At 37.3% G+C, this 22,862-nt stretch overlaps 1 protein-coding gene across 1 annotated transcript in view; it reads left to right on the plus strand.

Annotated features, from left to right (window-relative positions):
• PPME1 (protein phosphatase methylesterase 1) overlaps positions 1-22,862 on the plus strand; it is a 65,132-nt gene that overhangs the window by 30,864 nt on the left and 11,406 nt on the right. Inside the window, exons 3-8 of the mRNA XM_019649326.1 lie at positions 7,409-7,466; positions 7,980-8,031; positions 13,922-14,076; positions 14,968-15,058; positions 19,342-19,407; positions 22,685-22,808. Coding sequence (XP_019504871.1) covers positions 7,409-7,466; positions 7,980-8,031; positions 13,922-14,076; positions 14,968-15,058; positions 19,342-19,407; positions 22,685-22,808 — 546 coding nt within the window. The remainder of the gene's footprint in view (positions 1-7,408; positions 7,467-7,979; positions 8,032-13,921; positions 14,077-14,967; positions 15,059-19,341; positions 19,408-22,684; positions 22,809-22,862) is intronic.

Consider the following 22,862-nt stretch of genomic DNA (forward strand, 5'->3'; position numbering starts at 1 on the left):
GCCTTGTTCATTCTTATATGTCTAACACACCAGGCCTGACATGGAATTGATGCTCAGTAGTTATTCCTTGAAGAAACTAATGCCAACCCTGACCAATTAAGAAAAGGTTAAATTTTGTTCATTGTATTCTGTTTAAGAAAGCAGAAAAGTATGTAACTATCCTGAGGACTTTTATCAGATCGCAGCCAGTCATTTACATATGGCTGAAACATAAAGAAGTTGTATAATAACATCGTTAGAAAAATCCCAAACTCCAGGAGACTCAAGGCCAAAGAACATAAAGAGACAGTTCAAGGAGAACAAAGAGACATAAGAATGTTCATCTTCACTAGTAATCAGATATGATTCATAGGAGGTATCATTTTTGTACATATCAAATTAACATTTTTCAATACGAATCCTCAGTGTTAGCAAAGGTACAAGAGAATAAATAATTTCAAACATTGATGGTGGATTGTAAATAGAGCTCTTTTGGAAAGTAATTTAACACTATGAGTGAATCATCAAAATATACCATTGACACAAAAATTGTACTTCTGAAAATCTGTTCTAAGGTAAAATACCAAATACAGGAAAAGCTGTTTGCTTAAAATTAACAATCCCAATGTCCAACAATAAGTAAATGGTTAAATAAACTGGATTTACCTATAAGGGAGAATATTTTACAGCCTTCTAAAACAATTCTCCTGGACATTATGGAAGAAAGCTTTTTTTCTGTTTTTCTACTTTCTAGGTTTTCTTTCAGTTGTATGTTTTTTATTACTTTCCTAACTTAATGATTTCTTTTTCTTTAATGGAAACTATTTTCAAAGGAAAAAGTTTGTATTCAGTTCAAAGATTGTACTCAAAGATTCTGTTTAGTTCTGGATCCCGCAAGTTAAAGGGCGATTGGCAAACTGGAACTTGTTCAGAAAAGAGCAGCCAGGATTAGAATACTTGAAACCATTCAAGGAACATTGAAGGAACTGAAAATGTTTGGCCTGAGAAAAAGAAAGACTTGGGAAACCTAATACTTGCTTTCAACTGTGATATAAAGTTTTTAAAAATCAACCACATTTTTTAAGCATTTACTGTGTGTGAAGTACTGTGCTAAGTGCTTACCTACATGCTAAGTGCTTACCTACATGATCCCTTTTAATCCTTTCTGTATTTCTATGCAGTTAGGCAGATGAGAACATTAAACTTTAGAGAAATAACATGGCCAGTCACAGCACCAAAACTCAAACCTAGCTCTGTCTGCCTCCAGTGTGTATGTTTCTCTGAAGACCAGTTCTATGCTGCCTAAGAGTAGAGACTGAGAGCAGAAACCATAGAGACATGTTTTTGACACACATAAGACAGAACTTCTAATGATTAAGACTATTTCAAAGTAGCCCAGGCCCTCTACAGAGGAAAGTTGAGCTTCATCTTGGTAGTGTACTAGCACAGTGCATACTCGTATTGTAGGATTTAATTGAGAGTATGTCCTTCATAGTTCCTTCTTATCCATCTGTAAAATCCGTGGACCTGAGTAGAACGCCTTTTGCATCTAAATCTTTTATGTGTTTTGTGGGAGGACCCCAGAGATTCACCTGAAGAAGTCCTAGTAACTGTCAAGAGAAGGCATTTTACTTTGGCTTTAATAACAGGAAAAAAAAATGCATGCATATATATTTTATATCTATGTATATATAAAATCATTTTTCTGAAACTATCAAAGGATTGTAACAGAGGAAATTATGGTGTTTTAAAGGGGAAGCTTGAGATTTCTAGAAAATTAATTTTTTGGAAATCTTTGTTCCTTGGTTATATTCCATAAATTAATTATTACTGTAGTTGTTGCCATAATAAGCTGATCATATATAGTGGATAATACAATATTTGGGACTTTTTTAGGTTCTCCATCAGTAAGTACTGGGTAGAACACACTGGCCTAATTGCTGTGGGAGAATCCAGCATTAAGCAGAAACTGAAGTTTGGCTGAGAGAGGATAGGAGCTGTGGGAGCTTATTAACACAGGCAGCCTCAGCAGGCTAGATTTTTGCCAGCCTCCAGTTGTTTTCAGCTTTGGTACCTCTAAGAGATCTGGGACCAAACAAGTGTTAATTGATTGAAGCCAAGAATTGAATCTGAAGTGTCTGCTCATTCCTGTTGCTTCTTCCACTTAATTCGGATCATGTTAGCAAATATTTACCGAGTATATTCTATATTTCATGTTTTGTGTTGGGTTACTAAAAATAGGAAAATGAGAGTTCAGTCTTTAACAAGATCAATCAGCAAATACTTGTTAACCCCTTCTTTCTACCAGACATTATGCTAGGTGCTATGGATACAGTAGAGAATTAAACATATATGTTATTCTCTTGTTCATATGATGTTTCAAGTCTAATGAAGAAGATAGGAAAAATAAGAGATGACACATGTATACAAATAACAGCAAAATTTTTAAGAAGCTTTCATCTCAAACAGACTGGGGTTTGAATCTCTAAGCAGCTTAATCTATCAAGCTTTTGTTTCTTAATCCATAAAATGAGTTTAATACTACCTAGTTAATAGGGTGATTGTGAGAATAAGCAAAAGATGTGTGGTTCTTGATAAAGGGCTTGACTCAAGCATTGCTTTAGATGAGTTTACAATACCTATGTAAAGGTATAAAAGTAACAGGGGGATACATAAACTTATAAAAATGGGTCTACCTTAGTACTAATGAGGAAAATACAAAGTAAAATAAAAAATTACCACTTTTCACTTATCAAATTAGCTAAAATTACAAAACTTGAGGCTATCATGTGTCTGTGAGGACACCTATTTCTCCACACCTATACTAATACTTGATATACGTCTCAGAACCTGTTTGGTCAGCTACAAAAACTGGGCTAATATTTTCCCAGCCTACTTCTCAGGTAGATAACATGGTGAGATAATAAAATGATACAAAAAAATGTTATTGCCACCCAGATTTTACTTCCATTGTTGTCTCTTATGCTCTAGTCCAGGGATAGGCTAAACTTTGGCTGTACGTTAGAATCACCTGGGGAACTCTAAAATGTATAGATACCCTGGCCCCTCCCCAGATCACTTAAATCAGAATTTCTGGCGGGTTAGCGCCTGGGCAGTAGTATTTCCTAAAGCTCCTTAAGTGATTCTGTTGTGCAGCCAGGGTTGAGAATCACCTGGAACCAGACTGCTTGGATTTTAATGTAGGCTTCACATTTATTAGCTGTTTGGCCCTGGGCAAGTTACTTAAGCTCCTGTGAAATGTCCTCACCTATAACATGATGAAAATTATGTCTAAATAAGAGTTGTGAGGAGGTTAGATAATTCAGTTGAAGCACTTAGATTGGTGCTTGACACATAGTAAGACTTAATAAATATTAAGTGCTACTACTATTGTTGCTGTTATTGCTAACACTACAAATTCTATTGACAAAGTGGAAAAGTCTAGTTCTTAAATAGCTGCTTTTCACTCAACCCACTGTAGAAGTGGCAGCCGTACTGTTTAAGGCAAGATCTGGAGTGGCAAGCATAAGACATGCTCTGACACTTTTTTTTATTATCTCTAAAACATGCTACTTTCTGAATTTGCTTTGCTCATTTATTGTTTTCAGTTTGCCTCTGCCACACAGAATATAAACATTATGAAAGCAGGAATATTGCCTGTCTTTTTCATATTGTAACCCCATTACTGAATTGGTGACAGATTTTTAGCAGATGTAGTTTGGAAAGATTTGTTAAATAAATGAATGAAAAATCTGTTTTTTAATGTTGTCAGTGTTTTCAGAAAGGCACATTAGATAGTAAATTATTGGTTTCAAGTTAAAACTGGAATTGACTTTACTGCCTTCAAATTTATTGGGTTGTCGGAAAAGTCATGACACGTTTTTGCAACTGAAAACAGAAAAAAATACGTCATGACTTTTCCGACAACCCAATAGTATTTTGTTACTATTTTGTGGATTTGTTTTACCATTTTGTGTGTGTGTGTGTGTGTGTGTGTACAGCAATCAAGCAGATTTGATACTATGTCACTTAATTTATTTTCAAAATACAGATTTGTTTTTTGGCATTGAAGACTTTATTACCGCCATAATGTAGTAAATAATTCCTGTAAATTAGCTTTAACAAATAGCAATGTATAGTAAAATTTCAGTCCATTGTTCTTTTTAAAGGTATTCATTAGATAGAGTAATAGAAATAGAAACAGACTTGATTTTCTAGGTGATTTTTAAAGTAGGATTTAATATACTAGCAATGAACTACTGAAAAAGAAATAAAGAAAATGATCCCATTTACAATAGCATCAGAAAAATAAAATACTTAGAAATAAATTTAACCAAGGAGGTAAAGGATCTGTACACTGAAAATTATAAGACATTGATGAAAGAAATTGAAGAAGACACAAATAAATGGAAAGATATCCTATGTTCATGGGTCAGATGAATTAATATTGTTAAGGGGGTGACTGGTTAGTTCAGTTGGTTAGAGCATGGTGCTGATAACACCAAGGTTGCCAGTTCAGTCCCTGCATGGGCCACTGTGAGCTGCGCCCTCCCTAAAAGAGTCAACTATGCCATTGTAGCATGAAAGCAATGTATAAACAATGACCATGGCTGTTCCCCAATAAAATAAAAAAAATTGTTAAAACATCTGTACTATCTATCCAAAGCCATCTACAGATTCAGTGCAATCCTTATCAAAATTCCAATGACATTGTTCATAGAAATAGAAAAAAAATAATCCTAAAATTTGTGTGGAACAACAGAAGACCCCAGATACCCAGAGTAATTCTGAGAAAGAAGAACAAAACTAAAGGCATTACAATTCCTAATTTCAAATTTTATTACAAAGCTTTAGTAATCAAAACAATATGGTACTGGCATAAAAATAGGCACATAGGCCAAGTGAACAGAATCAAGACCTCAGGACTAAACCTACGCATACACAATCAACTAATATTTGACAAAGGAGCCAAGAAGTCTCAATAGGGAAACAATAATCTCTTAAATAAAATGGTGTTGGGAAAAGTGGATAATCATATTCAGAAAAATGAAATTGGACCCCTATCTTACACCACTCACCAGGATTAACTTGAAATCTGTTAAAGACTTAAATGTAAGACCTGAATCTGTAAAACTACTGGAAGAAAACAGGTAAAAGCCCCTTGGCATTGGTTTTGGCAATGATTTTTTGGATATGACACCAAAAGCACAAGCAACAAAAACAAAAATAAACAAGTGGGACTACATCAAACTAAAAAGTTCCTGCACAGCTTTAAAGCAAAATAAAACAGGCAAAATGAAAATTCAACCTACAGAATGGGAGAAAATATTTGTAAACCATCTATCTGACAAAGGGTTAATATTCAAAACATGCAAGGAATTCATACAACTTAATAGCAAAAAAAAAATAAAGAAAAAAGACTTGAATAGACATTTTTTCAAAGAAGACATGCAAATAGCCAACAGTTGCAAGAAAAGATGCTTGACATTACTAATCATCAGGAAAATGCAAATCAAAACCACATGAGAGATCACCTCACAACTGTGAGAATGGCTATTATCAAAAAGACAAGAGACAAGTGTTGGTGAGGCTGTAGAAATAAAAGGGAACCCTTGTGCACTGTTGACGGGAATGTAAATTGGTGCAGCCACTATGGAAAATAGCATGCAGCTTCCTCAAAAAGTTAAAAATAGAACTACCATATGATCCAGCAATCCCACTTTTGGATATATATCTGAAGGAAATAAAAACACTGTTTTGAAGTGATATCTGTACCCTCATGTTCATAACACTATTATTCATAATAGCCAAGACATGGAAACAACCTGAGCACCCATCAGTGGATGAATGGATAGAGAAAATGTGATACACGCATGCACACATGCATGTGGATATTATTCAGTCATAAAAATGAAGGGAATCCTGCCTTTTGCAACAACATGAGGACCATGAGGACATTATGCTAGGTGAAATAAGTCAGAGAAAGACAAATACTATGTTCTCACTTATATGCAGAATCTAAAAAAGCTGAATTCATAGAAATAGAGATTAGAATGGTGGTGGTGAAGGGCTGGGAGGTGGAGGAAATGGGAAAATGTTGGTCAAAGGGTACAAACTCCCATCTATAAGATGATTAAGTTCTGGGGATCTAATGTATAGCATGGCGACAATAATGAATTATACTGTCTTATATACTTGAAAGTTAAGAGAGTAGATTTTAAATGTTTTCACCAAACACATACACACACATGGTAGTTATGTGAGGGATGGAGTTATTAACCAACCTTATTGTAGTAATCATTTTGCAGTATACACGTAATCAAATCATCACATTGTACACCTTAAACTTACATATATGTCAATAATATCTCAAGCTGAGGGAGGAGGGTGGAGATCATAGGAAATACCCAAACAGATGACAAAGGACTACATTTGGATAGCAAATCAAAGGGCTTTTTTCTCTTCTCTTTCTTATTAACTTGTTATATTTTCAACATTTTTATGACATATTCAAGATATATTTAATCACTTAAAAATAAAGGGGAAAATGTGATTTAAGAAATGTGATTTGTGTTACACATTGACTATTACATTGGTAACTTACCTTGATTCTGGTTCTGTGTTTACTACTAATTTGTTATATGACCATGAACAAATAATTTTCTTTCTCTTGCCTTAGTTTCTTCATTCATAAAATGTGAGGGTTAGGCTAGAGAGGTCTCCTGTTTTATTCTTAAAAGTTAAATGTTGATGATGTTTACTAACACTAGTTGTGATGTATTATTGTCAAAAGAATCTAGTTCATTTGAGGAAGAAGATCCCCAATTATTTCAGGTTTGTTTAAACCTCTAATATTGTACCTCCCCATGATATTATGATTTGTTTTTCAGTATATTTTTATTTAACTGAGATACAAGCTTTTGTGTATACCTGCATCTATCTTAACTGAATCGTTGGTAGATTTCATGATTTGTACTGCTTTCGGGGTTATTTCATGATCTGAATGTTGTTACATTTGTGTGATATCCTGAGCCAAGATACTAACTCATGGTCCTTACCTAAGGCAATTTCCCTTCCAGAGTATGGAAAAGATAACCAAGGAATGTCGATGAAAATCATCATTAATTGAACACACAAGGTCATTGCTTAGAGGTGCTGACTCTGTGTTGCATGAAAAGCTAGGAAGAGTTAAAGTTTAAAGAGGGATTTAGGTGGAGAAAGCAATATTTTGAACTTGGGATAGAACCAGAATCTGTACCAAAAAAGCAGAGAATCATCATTTTTTAATTTTTGCTTAAAAGTGGAAAGTCTTTTGATTGTCTTGAGATCCTTGAATTCTGATAAAAGTTCATTCAACAAAGTTATTATTGGTAATGGGGAAAGATTTGCTAACCCAGATGTATCTTACTACTTTTCCTTTTCCTTCTAGGCAGCCATCATTAGTAGGGTTCAGTGTAGGATTGTGGCTTTGGATCTGCGAGGTCATGGTGAGTGATGTTCTTAATTAGTTCTGACTGAATGACATATTTGCCAAGCCCTTTGCATAGCGTTAAATATTACAAATTTTAGTGTGGCTGTAAAATAACCTAGTCTGTTCCATTTGACACCTTTGAGGGAAGTCCTAGCTTACAGTTTTTATAAATATTTTATAAACACACACCATATATATATATATATATATATACATATATATATATATATATATATATATATATATATATATTTGTAGTTTAGCTAAGAAAATGTCCTTTAATGTAACTAAATTCTGATGTTGGTGGTATATTTGTAAATAAGTCTTTGTTAGGCTACTGTAATTATTGTCCTTATGGTATTCAGCTGTAAAGATGTGTCCATAACATAGAAAATCCTTGCTAAGCCCACCGTATGCAGTTATAAAGTTCCCATTTCATTGTCCAAAGGTGAGATTTTTGAAAGAGAATACTCTTGCTTTTGTACTTCCTATCCTTGGGAATTTTATTTTTAAAATATTTTCTTTTTAGGTGAAACAAAAGTCAAGAATTCTGAAGACCTGTCTGCAGAAACAATGGCAAAGTAAGTAATCTAATATTGTTTATACATCACCTGGCTTCCATTACTATAGTAGTATCCTTTATCACTCTCCTGGTGATATTGTTGGACAATACTTAGTATATTTTCTGTTATTTTTACTCTGTACCTGGTATCTCCTTACTATTTAATCTTGAAAGAAACATCTATCTTTCTTGGTATATTCAATGTGATGGTCATACATAAAGCGCTTGAAAATTATTTGAGGCACAGTTCACTTTGTGTTGTCTTTTGAAAAGCTTTCTTTTGTTGACATTGTTGAACAGCATCTGAATATCTATTAGGGAACCATGCTTGGAAAAGTAGTTGTATACAAGAGGCCCTGTGCGATGTTCTTAAGGTATCTTGCCCACATTCTTTGTCCAACTTCAGAGTAAGACAGAAACAGGGTATTAAAAAATAAGTAATTACACCCTGGGCCTCAAAGTAAAAGATGAATGTGTACAGTAGCTCTCAAACCCAAACCTGGTCACTCATCAAAATCGCCTGAGAAGTGATTATAATACAGATGATTTGGCCCTACCCCATAGTTACTGAATTAGTGCTTCTACCAGTGAGATCTGGGAATTTATATTTTGATAAAGGTCTATAAAGGAATCTGATACAGCCAGTCTGTGGTGTTTGGGAACCTCTGTCCTATATTGTAAGTAGGTTTCTTCTCACCACCCTGCTTTAATACATGCTGTCTCATGTACATATCTTCTCAAGTGTTTGACCAACTTGGGCCAAAAATATCTTTTTTTTTTTTTTAATTGGGGACTTGTGGGAGGGGAACAGCGTTGGAGAATCGGGGAAGGAGAACAGACAAGTTGCTGTCCTTTCGTTCTTCAGTCTAGTTGTGGAGGACGTCGCTTCACTGGCCCATGTTGGTATTATCATTGCACTCTTCCCAGGTGAGGCAATCGGTCACCGGCCACTGAACGGCCGCTCACAGCGGCTCACGGCAGCTCATGCCAGCTGCCGGCCACTCACGCTGGCTGCCAGCCACTCACGGTAGCTCACAGCAGCCCACTGCAGCCCCACTGCAGCCTACGCCGTCACTGGCAACTCATGGCAGCCCAGCTCCAGGCTGAGCTGTTGTTCACCATCTTAGCTGTGGAGGGCAGTGTCACTGGCCCTCATGTGGGATCCAGACCGTGGCCCTGCTGCTCAGAGCTGGCGTCCCAAGCCAGCTGTCAACCAACACGCCACACAACCGGCCCTGGCCAAAAATATCTTATCCTTTCTTACTTGAGCAGCTTTAACCCAAGAGTAAACTCTTTTTCCTTTAGAGCCGAAACTCATGTGGCTATAATTTTGTTATAGCAGGTGCTATTTGTGTCCCCTCTATCTGCCAGGTTTTATTCAGTGTAAAGTAAACATTACAAATAAATAATGTGTTATTTATTTTAATTTATCTACCTTATTAGCTCTGTAGTGTAAATATTATCACTTTTTTTGTCATTGAGGAAACTAGCTCAGATATTTGAATAACTTATGTGAGGTCATGCAATTAATAGACCAGAATTGTGATCATTCAGCTATAGTGCTTTGCAGAGAGAGTGAGAAAGAGAGAGAGAAAGAAAATAGCAATATATAATGTATGAATACCATTCCACTCAGTCAACATCTGCTTTAGAAACCATGGAAAGGGAGCCAAGAACCTGTTCCCTCAGTTGTCCCTAATGCCTTTGTAATGTGAGAACAATAAAGCCTGAAATAATCAATCATGTTAGTGATACCTATAGGAAGATTTATGAATGACTTTTAAAAACTTAAAGGGTTTCTTGACTGTTGATAAAAAAATGAAATACATCATTTAAGTGGCTAGGCAACCAGACAAAGGGTGATGATGGCTTAGCTGACATTCTAGAGGAAATTAAAGAATTAATTGAGGGCCTTAAGGAAACATTGTCTAATAATGTATTAGTCTGGGACAAACAGGAGAGAGATACCACAAGGAAAGTTTTATTAACTATAACATGAGATTGGAGTAATAAAAAATTGGCAAGTAAGAAGTAAAGAGAATGCTAAAGAATATAGGGTTAATTAACTTGATTGTGGGAATCATTTCACAATTTACACATCTGTCAAATTATCACATTGTACACTTAAATATATTACAATTTTTATCAATTATACCTCAGTAAAGCTGGGGAAAATTCAAAAAGAAAGAAAAAAAAGAATATAGGGATAGCAGATGTAAGAAGCAGCCAGTATGCCCTCAGGCTGAGATAGAAGACATATGGTTTGAGTTTCTGACCTAGACCTTGTTGGAGAGCTCACGACTGACTGTGGCTTACTGAACAAAGGCAGAGAAGTCACTTTGATGCCATGTTGGTAGAGCTTACCATAAACCTGCCCTCTGGGGTGCCAGGGAAGCTGTTCACAGGGCGGTATCTCACCAGAGGCACTCCAACAAAAATTTTGGGTGGTTCCAGAGATCTGCTATACATGGTGCCTATCTTAACAATAAGATACTGTGTTCTTAAAATTTTAAGAGATTAAATCTTATGTTAAGTGTTTTTGCCATACACACCCACACACAAACATGCACACACACACACACACAAAAGTGACAAGGAAATTTTGGGAGACGATGGATGTGATCAAGGTAATCCTTGATTGTGATGTTAATACGAGTGTATATAGCCAAACTTACCAAATTGTGTATATTAATTATGTACCATTTTTTGTATATCAATTATATCTCAATAAAGCTAGGAAAGAAAAACATTGGGGATGGGAGGATAGAGTGTTGGAGAAGTTGGGCAGTGGGGAAGCTGTGTGTGGTGCAGGTGCTGGATGCTAAAGAAGTGCAAGGACGGGCAGGCTAAGTGGCTCAGTTGACTAAGAGCGTGAGCGCTGAGCAACAGAGTTGCCGGTTCGATTCCCACATGGACCAGTGAGCTGCACCCAAGCTGAGCTGCCAACAGGTCGCAGGATGGCTCAGTGGTTAGAGCATGCACTCTTAGCAACAAAGTTTCCGGTTCCACTCCTGCATGGGATGGTGGGCTATGCCCACCTGCAACTAAGATTGAACACGGCACCTTAAGCTGAGTGGCCACGAGCTGCTGACTGGTGGATGAATGGCGACTGGACTTGGAGCTGAGCTAGCTGCGCCCTCCACAACTAAGATTGAAGGACAACAACTTGGATGTTCCCCTTCCCCAATTCCCCAATAAAATCTTAAAAAAAAAAAAGAAGTGCAAGGAGCCTGTGGAGTAAACATGAATCAGGAATAAAACCCTCTCTTTCTGCAACATCTCTCCTTTGTCCTCTACTGATATAGTTTAACATCATGCCAGCTGGCGAAGGAAAAATATTTAAAGGCCTCAAATCCAATTTTGCAAAACATGCAATGAAGGGTGAGTTGGAGCTGAGAGACAATAAGTTGATAACTGGCATAAAAAAAGTTAAAAAGAGGGCCGGCCGAGTGGCGCGATGGTTGGGAACTCGCTTGGGATGCCAGAAGGCCCCGGTTTGGATCCCACGTGTGAGGGCCAGTGACACTGCCCTCCGCAGCTAAGATGCTGAACGACAGCTCAACCTGGAGCTGGGCTGCCGTGAGTCGCCGGCGACGGCTAGGCTGCACTCCCTGTGGCAGTGGGTTGCCATGGGCTGCCGTATGTAGCCAGCAGCCAGCGTGAGCGGCCAGCAGCCGCAGTGAGCGGCCGTCCAGAAGCCGGCGACTGATCTGCCTCGCCGGAGAGGAGCGCAATGATGGTGCCAACTTGAGCCAGTGAAGCGGCGTCCTCCACAACTAGATTGAAGAACAAAACGACAGCAACTTGTCTGTTCCCCTGCCCCCAATTCCCCAGCACTGTTCCCATCCCCCCAATTCCCCAATAAAAATCTTAAAAAAAAAAAAAAAGTTAAAAAGAAAATAAATGGTTAAAACCATCTACACCAGATGAAGGTGATTATCAAGAATCAGAAGACCCAACAAGTTGGATTCTTGCTGAAATAGTCGAAGCAATAAAACATTAATATGAATTAATTGAATTATATGAATTTAATCACTCTGTGAAACAAAAATCTCCAAATGGGCATACTTAATGGGCTATTAGTGGGGTTTTCAAATAGTACTGAGAGCAAGGTCTTTTCCTTAAATATCTACTTCAGAACCTACACATAAGATGCAATGCCACTGAAAGTAGAAGAGCGAAGATTTTAGCTCAGGTTACTCTGATATTCCTTTTTCTGTTATGTCTGTGATATGCTATAATGCTTCTCAAGAAATAAGCCTAATATTAATGAGTATGACAGAATCCCCTTAAAAAACAACTACCAAAATTGAGCAGTACCTCCAGTTATAGACTAGATTTGTAGTTAATCCCTGCTCCTTCATCTTTATTTGATTTCTCTGGAATTTCAGGACATGTCTCAAGTAAGGCAGTAATCCTGGTGACTGAATACTTTGACTAACTTTAATAAGAATACATTTCTTCTAAAAATAGATGATCAAGCGATTGATCATAACCAACTTTTACCTGGATGAAATATACCTTTCCTAAGCTAAGACACAATATTAAGTTGGTTTGTGTCAGACCCTATGCACCTTCATGCATAAAGCAGATACCGTAGAACCCCTCCAACTTAGTATTTTTAAGGAGACCTAGATTTAGATACTCTTCTGTAGCACCCTTTAATTTTACTCATCTCTGTTACCCAAAATTTTAGCCTTAAATTTAACTCCAAAGGAATATTAAACTATTATTTGTTTTCACATAAAATGGGGTGGCCTCCTTATCTCCCATTCAGATTATCTGCAAATGCTGCAACTTCCCTGTTCACATCTGTAATTGTGTGAGGTTTTTAAGATTAGTTTCTGCAGAAATAATAACATTTGCTATTCTGAATATTTTGGAGACCATATTTGAAAGGCTGTGTTTCTACATCTACACCTGCTATATTTGGCTAACACTGTGAGTGCTTGAAGTATGTAGTGACACTCAGCAAGCCAGAGCTGTCTTTCGAGGCTGACTGACTCAGCCATTCCCAAAAAAAGACAGCAGAGTCAGTGGTCTCTAGAAATACACCAACCATACTTACCTATTGCTATACCAAAGAAGGCCTATATGCAAATAAAACTCAAAGTTCCTACTTCAGTTCTCATTTTCAAAGCTTTAAGGTCTGACTTTGTTAAACAGATCCACTGATAATTACAGACTAGGATAGAAGCCAATAAAAATGATCTATCTAGTTTCTTAGAACATTATGCTTACATTTATGTTCGTGCTTCAAACAACTTTACATGACAAATTGTAAATAATAACATTTGTATAGCTCTTTACCCTTTTCAAAGTATTTTCATATTCACTGATGTCTCAGTTAAGCCTCACAGCAATCCAGAATAGTAAATGATATTCTTAATTTCATTTTGCAGATGTTGGCATTCTGAGAGTTTAAATGACTAATCCAAGTTCCACATAGTAAAAAATAAACTGGGGCTATAATTCTCGTGACTCCAAACTTCACTACATTATAATGCTTAATAAAGTTGTTTTCCTGTTTTGTAGATGGGGAAACTGAGGCATAGAGCAGTTAAATGAATTGTCTAGGTTTCAAGCTTAGGCTTAAATTAAAATAAAGGCATATGTTTATGTAAATGTGTGGAACAGTGAAAGTGTGATAAAGGAAAGTCAGAAATTTTGGGTTCTTAGTCCTTAAACTGGCATTTATCAGAAGAGCTAGCTAGATGTATGGCTGGCTACGTGTATAGATACTGGGTGCATGCTAGGAGTTTTACATAGATACATTTGCAAGATGGCCTAGTAGACTTTTATACTCCTAGGACTGTTAGGTACAGATCAAAGGAAGGAGTTAGGAAAGAAAACTAGTTTTACAGTGTTTGTCAGAGAGCATTTCCAGCTTTTTTTCCTTCTCTTTGCAGAGATGTTGGCAATGTGGTTGAAGCCATGTATGGGGACCTCCCTCCTCCAATTATGCTGATTGGACATAGCATGGGCGGTGCTATTGCAGTCCACACAGCATCATCCAACCTGGTGCCAAGCCTCTTAGGTCTGTGCATGATTGATGTTGTGGAAGGTAAGTTTTCTTAGTGCTAACCAAATCTAAATTTTTGACTTATAAGAGCCATCTTTGGTTGATTATTGTTACTGTGTTTTAATATATTGTTGATTTCACTCATCTTGAAGTATGTCCCTCTGTCTTTTTTATCTTTGTTTCATGTTATTTTGTGGCAAAAGCACTCCAGGTATTTTTTTAGTTGAGATATAATGGATATATAACTTTGTATTAGTTTTCAGGTGTACAGTATAATGATTTGATATATGTATACATTGCAAAATGATCACCACAATATGTCTAGTTAATATCTATCACCACACTTAGTTACAATTTTTTTGTGATGAGAACTTTAAGATCCACTCTCTTAACAACTTTCAAATATGTAGTACAGTATTATTAACTATAGTCACCAAGCTGTACATTACATCCCTAGGACATTATAACTGGGAGTTCGTACCTTTTGACACTTTTACCCATTTCACCTACACTCCACATTATATAATCATTCTCCATGTCATCAGAAACTCTTCATAAACATCTTTATAGTTGCATATATTTTAATTGCACGTATGCCCCATAATTTTACTTAACATTAAAAAAATAAGCTGCCATGTCTTTTATGACCCAATCTCAGAAGTCACTCTGTTGCTTATACAAGTCAGCCCTATTCATTGTGGGGGGACTACACGAGAGGGTGAATACCAGGAAGCAAAAATCACTGGAGGCCATCTTGGAACCTGGCTATCACATCAGTCTTGATGTACTGAATTTTCTTAAACTGCATCTTTTTTTCCCCAAGCATCACTGAATTCTGCTTTCATTGAGGGCAGATGTATATAGTTGACCCAGTAAGTGTAAATGCTCAGAATATGTTAAGTGCTGTAGTTAAAATTTTTGTTTAACATCTAGGTACAGCCATGGATGCTCTTAATAGCATGCAGAATTTCTTACGTGGTCGTCCTAAAACCTTCAAGTCTCTGGAGAATGCCATTGAATGGAGGTAAGCCACAAATATATATTGTCTATATTTTAAATGTTAGATTGTAGCTTTCCTTTTTCATCAGCTCAAGAACCAAGTTCAAAGGAATAATCCCATGCCTTAGCTTTATTGTAGTATCGTGGGTGGAAACATTTATGTAAAGAGCAGAATTTAAAAAAAAAATTTTTAAATGTTTCAGACTTGTCTCAATTGTTCAAAATCCACTTTTTTCTAATACACTATAGTACCTCCTAGAATCTTAGTAATTGTGGATCGTCTGCTATCTAGTGGTTCCCATCTCGAAGGTGAGAGCTTGGACTAAATGAGATCCTAAGGCCTTTTCCACCTCTTATGTTCCATGGTTCTAAGTTCACTTTCTGTGTTCTAGAGAAAATGATAGAGAAACAGAACGGTGTATGTTCCTTTTTCAGTTTTTATTTGGGTTTTGGGTAAATAAAAACCTTTTCAGTAAATAGTTTTCATAAACAGAATTGTTTATGGTTTCGACTTAAGTACAGGCTTTTCAGTCATTAATTTATTCATTAACTTATTCATTAATTCAATTAATTATTTCATTAAATATTTATTAAACACTTGCTTTGTGCTAAAGGGTGAAAATTCAGAGACAAGTAAAACACTGCCCCTTCCCCAAGGGGATCAGTCTTGGGATAAAACATCTTCAGTATCCTGTCTTCCTACCTATTCTTCAAAATCTATCTCCAGTACCTTCTCCAGAACCCTTACTCTAACTCCTCCAAACAACGCAGATCACTGCCTCAATAAAATTGTTCGAGACCTTTAAGTCTGTATTATATTGTACTGTTTACCCCGTAAGTCTTATAACCCTCCCTTAAGGGATATGCTTATATTGTTAATTTTCATTTCTGTCTAAACTCCCTTCCTGCATCATGAGGGCAGAAGCTGTTCTGTTTCTTTTGTATTTTTATATAGCATACTGCTGGCTGCCCTGTCAGGAAGAACATGTCCATTAACTGAAACAGAGATATCAAATGGAAGTTAAGGACCTGGGAAACATACCCTAAGGGAGTTTTCCTAGAACAGAGGATCTCATGCCAAATAGGGCTTGCCAGAATGATGTGTGTGTTTGGGGAGGTCGCTTCTACCTCCTTGTGTTCACGCTACCATTTTCTCAGAAGTGCCAAAGACCTCTCTCCCCATCTTGCTGCTGGCTCAACATGTAGCTCATGTACCCTGCCTATTTTCCCAGTAACAACCAGTGAGAAAATTATTCCAAATAACTTTTAAAATTTATTCAGTAAACTTTTTTGTGTGTTTTTTTTTGTTTGTTTGTTTTGTAGTACCTAAGATGTGTCAGTACTTGGTGTAAGAACTGGGGATGAGGTGACCCGTTAGCTCAGTTGGTTAGAGCATGTTGCTGATAACACCAAGGTTGCCAGTTCGATCCCTGCATGGGCTACTGTGAGCTGTGCGCTCGTTAAAAGTGTCAACTATGCCATTGTAGCATGAAAGCAAAGTGTAACCAATGACCATGGCTGTTCCCCAATAAAATAAAAAACAAACAAACAAAAATCGGGATGAATCAGGCTTAGTTCTTATTAAAATACCAACAAGTAAATACATAAAGCACAGTAGATACAGAAGATAGATACCCAATCCAGCCTGGGGGTCATGGTGGACCCTCTCTTAAAGGGCCTTCTCTTAGAGTCTTGATTCTAGTGGCAGATGCAGGATAGGATAAGGGTTCTCTTTGTTGAGTGTTAACATGTTCTGGGTTCCCTGAGAGCCACTGATTTTTAGACCCCACTTGCTGATCCTGAGAATCAGAAAGAATAGTGGAAGCATTTGGTAATTTTGTTTTGTACTCTGCTGAATATCTGAATTGAGTTTATGACTCATGACCATTTTGGCTATTCCAGATTAAAAAAAAAAAGATGTTGAAATACAAGGCCAACCTATTTAATTCAGTAAAGATATAAAGTGAATTCCTACTTTTGTTCTCTTGGTCATCCTAATGAGAAGCAGTAGGGTATAGTCATTAGGAGCCTAGGCTTTGAAACTGGACAGATGGATTTGCATCTTGGCTCCAGCACTCTGGCTGCACTGAGGAAAACAGACAAGGGAAAGGAGTGGGGAGTGGGGGTGATAATGGAAGTGGGAAATTGCTTAGGAGACAGTTATAATATAGGAGAGTAATGATGATAATCATAGATGGCAACAGAGGAAGTAATATGGTCAAATTTGAATGTATTGTGAAGAACTGATAGGACTGACTTATGGATAGGGTGTTGGGGGTAGGGCAGCACTCAAGGATGACTTCTAGGTTTTTAGCCCAAGCAATTGGGTGTATGGTATTATAGAAACAGAAGTAGATTTAAGAGCAAGTAAGGGGCAGGAAATCAGGATTTTAATTTAGATAAGTTGAAATGCTTATTTTCTATACATCTAAGTGGAAATGTTAAGTAGGCACTTGCATATACTGCAGATGCTCCTCAACTTGTGATGGGATTACATCCCGATAAGCCCATTGTAAATTGAAAATATCATAAGTTGAAAATGTATTTAATACACCTAAGCTACCGAACATTGTAGCTTAGCTTGACCTACCTTAAACATGCTGAGAGCACTTGTATTAGTTTACAGTTGGGCAAAAATCACCTAACACAATGAACACACTGTAGAATATTGGTTGTTTACCCTCATGGTCGTGTGGCTGACTGACTGGAAGCTGCGTCTAGCCACTGCTGTCCAGAATCACAAGAGAGTATAATACTGCATATTGCTAACCTGGACAAAGATCAACACTCAAAGTTTGAAATATGGTTTCTATTGAATGCTTTGCTTTCACACCGTTGTAAAGTTGAAGAATGGTAAGTCGAACCATCATAGGTCAGGAACCGTCTGTAGTTAGAAGAGGTTTAGCTAGAGATAAATTGAAGAATAATGATTGCATAGATAATACTTAAAGCCGCAAGATTGAATGCACTCACATAGGGATTTGATGTTGATAGAAAAAGGATCGAAGAGCTGAGCCTTGGGATACTACACAATATTTAGAGCTTGGGAAGAAGAGGAAGCTCCAACAAAGGAAACTGAAAAGGCACAGTTGGTGAGATAGGAGGAAAGCCAGGAGAGTATGGCAAGTGTTTCTGGAAGGAAGGACAGAGCATCTGTGTCAAATAATGCTGAGAGACCATGGAAGGTGAAGGCTAAGAAATGACCATTAGAATTGGCATGATGGAGGTGACTATGCAAAGAAAATCTCAGAAAATAAGTGGGAGATAAAAACGGTTATTAAGATGGGGATATTAGTTGAGGAAAGGATGGAAGGTGATCAAGTAAAGAAAGCAAGCAAGAACTTTTTCGCTAAGTTTTGTTGTATAGGAGAGGAGAAATGGGGCAGTATCTACTAGTGAATGTTGGGTTGAGAATGTTTTCAAAGGCTAGAGAATGTTTTTAAAGGATGTTTTATAATATCCAGTAGAGAAAAAAAAATGACATAGGAGAGAGACAGGATAACTAAAGGAAACTAGGCCCTCATAAGCAAAAGGGGATGGGAACCAGTGACCAAGGTTGCCTTTGAACTGGAACAGAGATAATTCACATATGAAACTAAAGTCATCAGGGCAGAATATATGGTCATAAATACTGGTGGATTTATAGATACTGTAGATTCAATTAGTGGTATAAAAAGGAAATAGTAGTTCTATTTGCTTCTGTTTATCATTAAAAGAAGAAACGATCATTATCTAAGGGGGGTGCACTTTTACCTGATTTTTTAAGCTGAAAAATGAGATTTAAAGAAACGTGCTCTGGAGACCTGCTTCAGGTGGTGTTGCCAGTTCCCTACGGAACATGCAGTCGTTTTGCTTAGCCTTTAGGCATACTTACGTAGACAATTCTGGGAAACCTAATCTATTAAGGTAGAGTCTTAGCTCCTGAGCTCTATATCATGGCACGTAAGGCCCTTTAGGAGCTAGCCCCTGCCTGCCTATTCTATTCTGTCACACTCCCCCTATTAAAATTATGTTTGTGTTCCTTTCTCCCCACTGAATTATGTGCTTCTCAAGCACAGTCCTAACACATAGTATCCTTGGTAAATATTTGCAGAACTGAAATGGCTTCAATGTCTTTACTTAATTTTTACTACTTAGGTTATAGCCATAATAACCAAGTGGGAAGTAGTGGTAATCTCGTATACGCTACATTGGTAACCATAATTTTTAATAGGTCCCACGGAATCTGCAGAATTATTCATTTGACCCTAGTGACATGATAAGATGGATACTGAATAACCTCTCTCTCTTCTCACTTTTCTCTTCTAGTGTGAAGAGTGGCCAAATTCGAAATTTGGAGTCTGCCCGTGTCTCAATGGTTGGCCAAGTCAAACAGTAGGTCTTATTTTTCCTTGCTGGGCTAGTTAGAGACTGAAGCATAGTGAAGGACTTACAGATTGCTTTTTTGTCACATACCATCCTTGCCTTCATTATTTTAGATAATTTTTATAAGTGAGTTCAGTCGGGATAGTTGTATAGATTTTCTTTCCTTTTTTCTTTTTCTTTTTTGAGGAAATCCCAAGACCAAATAGTGTCTTCTATATAATACTGGATTACTTTATGAGCACAAGTCTGGGTGTTAAAGGTGAGGAATCCCAGAGAATGGACATTAAAAATTAAGTGTCCACTCTAGTGCTGACCGTATGGTTTCATTCTAGTAACAGTCTTCTTCTAAGCCAAACCTGACTGTGAGGAAATTATAAGATAAAAACTTTAGCATAGCCTGAGCAAAAGCCAGATTCTAAGGGTGAGCTAAGATTATTTGGCCCAGCAGATCTTCCTGGATAGGATTACATGAGTCCTAGATTGCTGTGTAGTCACAAAATAAACTTTAGGTGAATAGAGAAAATGTTGCCCAATGGAACAGACAGGTAGCACAAGAGTTGATGAAAATGATAATGACATTTTTGAATGTCTGCTATTTGCCAGGCACTGTACAGCGTATTTTATATATACTATCACATTTTTTTACAACCTTGTATTATAGAAGATTTTCAAACATATAAAAGTAGAATAACACAATGAACCCCAATGTACTCATTGCCCATTTTCAACTCACGACCAGTCTTGTTTCATCTGTGCCCCTATTTATTTCCCCTAAGCACAATACAGTAATACCTTGGTTTGTGAGCAAATTTGTTTCAGAAACAAACTACTCGTATTGCAAGACATCGCTCATTTACCAAGTTAAAATGTATTAGAAATGTTTGCTCGTCTTGCAGAACAGTTGCAAACCATGTTACTCGCAATCCAAGGTTTTACTGTATTTTGAAACAAATTCCAGACAAGCACAATTTCCTCTGTAAGATTTCAGTATGCTTTCTATAGGTTCCACTTCTACCTCTCTCAATTTTTTTTCCTTGCAATTTACGTGTTGAGGAAACCTTGTTTGCCCTGTAGAATTTCCCACAATCTGAATTTGCTGATTGATTACTCAAGCTGTAATTTATTATTATTTTTTTTAAAGATTTTTATTGGGGAAATGGGAATAGTGCTGGGGAATTGGGGGAAGGGGAACAGACAAGTTGCTGTCGTTTTGTTCTTCAGTCTAGTTGTGGAGGACGTTGCTTCACTGGCCCAAGTTGGCACCATTATTGCGCTCTTCCCGGGCGAGGCAGATCAGTCGCCGGCTTCTGGACAGCCGCTCACGCTGGCTGCTGGCACGGTAGCCCATGGCAACCCACTGCAGCAGGGGCTGCAGCCTATGCTGTCGCTGGCGACTCACAGCAGCCCAGCTCCAGGTTGAGCTGTTGTTCAGCATCTTAGCTGTGGAGGGCAGTGTCACTGGCCCTCATATGTGGGATCCGAACCAGGGCCCTCTGGCATCCCAAGCCAGTTCTTAACCATCACGCCACTCGGCCGGCCCCCTCAAGGTGTAATTTAACATGTTTCTTTGTTCCATGTATTGTCTGTAAATTGTTAGGTCTACAGATTTGATCAAGTTCAGGTTGGTTTGTTGTTACTTTGTTTTTAATTTGTTTAATGTCATCAGGAAGCACTTAATGTCTGGTTGTCTCTTTTTTTGAATGTTGATAGTCACTGATGATCCTTACCTGGATTCATTAATTCATTTGCACTATCTCATTTAATTCTTAGCTCTTTAAGATGAGTATTGTTTTATAGGTGAAGATATGGAAGTTCAGAAAGGTAAATTGATTTTCCCAGGATCACACAGCTAATGAATGACAGAGCTCAGATTCAAACTTCTATGTATTTGACTCCAAGGCCTATATTACAATCTGAGTAGTAATATCTGGCAGACACAATGCAGAGGCCTTGAATAAACTGTGAAATTGCCCATTTTTCAATGCCTAAATATTTTGAGATCTGACTTGTCTAAGCAGTGGTAAAGCATTTTATAAGGAAGTTACATGGCTTATATGCAGGTAGTTCATTGAGTTTTAAATTTTACTTAATTTGTACACTTAAGTGGTATTTTCTCTTAATATGTAAAACTGTATATATAAGAGTATATGTGTTTTAATTGTCACATAGATATCACCTGGAACCTTTCTGCCCTTTTTGATCTGGTTGAAATTCTCTTGAACTCCCAATCCATAGCTGTAGAAACCCAAAGCACATGTTGTTTCTTTGTTATGATTCTTCAGCCTAGATGTGGAACTTGGTACCTCAAGTTCCATAGAAAATCCCCACTTAACAAAACATTTATGAACATACACTTCACAGGAGGTTTGGTAGAGGAAGAGATGTTACCATTCTTAAAAATCCACCACTGGAATTCACTGACCTTCAGTTTATCCTAGTGTCTTTTTATGTTGCTTGTTCTCTTTCCTCTTCTCCCTTTTTTCTCTCCCTTTCAAGGGCAGAATAACAAATTCTTCTCTACCATGCAGAGCAGACCTTGGCACTAGCTGCTACCCAGGCCCTTGGGATTTTTACCTTTAGCACTTGTCAGTGTATTTTTTCCAATAAGTTCTCTCTAAAAGGAATTATGGTACCAGCTGTTCATATAATAATAATTTTTCTACCTAATTACATAATAAAGAGATATTGTTTTTTAGAGGAAAAATAACAGTAATCGGTTGGACCAGATGTTCTAATCTCCAAGATTCAGCTGGCATGGTTATGTAAACTGTCAGTTTCTATCAGCTAATTGAAAAGTGGGGGCCTTTTACCATTCTGTTTGAGCCTTGTTCTGCTGTAAGCAGGGTACAGTAAAAAAGCACTATACTTCGGCGTTAATTGGGCCTGGATTTGCCTCCCAGCTTCACCCACTCATGAGCTAGGTGTCCTGAACCATTTTTCTTTTTTTTAACTCTTCAGGGCTACTGTATAGGACTGTAATGAGGATTGTATAAGATAACACCAGTAAAACTCTTGTCACCATGCCTCAGGAAATGGTTACTCCCTTCCATGGTTCAGTATGTATGCAAGAACTGGACCCTCGGAGTACCGTAATATATTGGCCATGACCTTCCACAGCCCTGGTTTACTTTTGTACATTTAAAAATGCACATTTTCCACATCCTCCTCCCAGGAGCATTTTAAGTTTTAACTAACATTTGATTATTAAAGGCCGTAAGTATCAGAATCTCTGAGATATTTGTATATGGAATAGAAGTATGTGATAGCACTTTTTTAAAAATCCTAGGTGTGAAGGAATTACAAGTCCAGAAGGCTCAAAATCTATAGTGGAAGGAATCATAGAGGAAGAAGAAGAAGATGAAGAAGGAAGTGAGTCAGTAAACAAGAGGAAAAAGGAAGATGACATGGAGGTAGGTAGAGGTCTGCCCATTCTTGGAAGGAGGCAGGAAATGGTTCAGAGTGTG

This window comes from Hipposideros armiger, unplaced genomic scaffold (assembly GCF_001890085.2).
Source record: "Hipposideros armiger isolate ML-2016 unplaced genomic scaffold, ASM189008v1 scaffold_132, whole genome shotgun sequence".
Classification (NCBI taxonomy): Eukaryota; Metazoa; Chordata; class Mammalia; order Chiroptera; family Hipposideridae; genus Hipposideros; species Hipposideros armiger.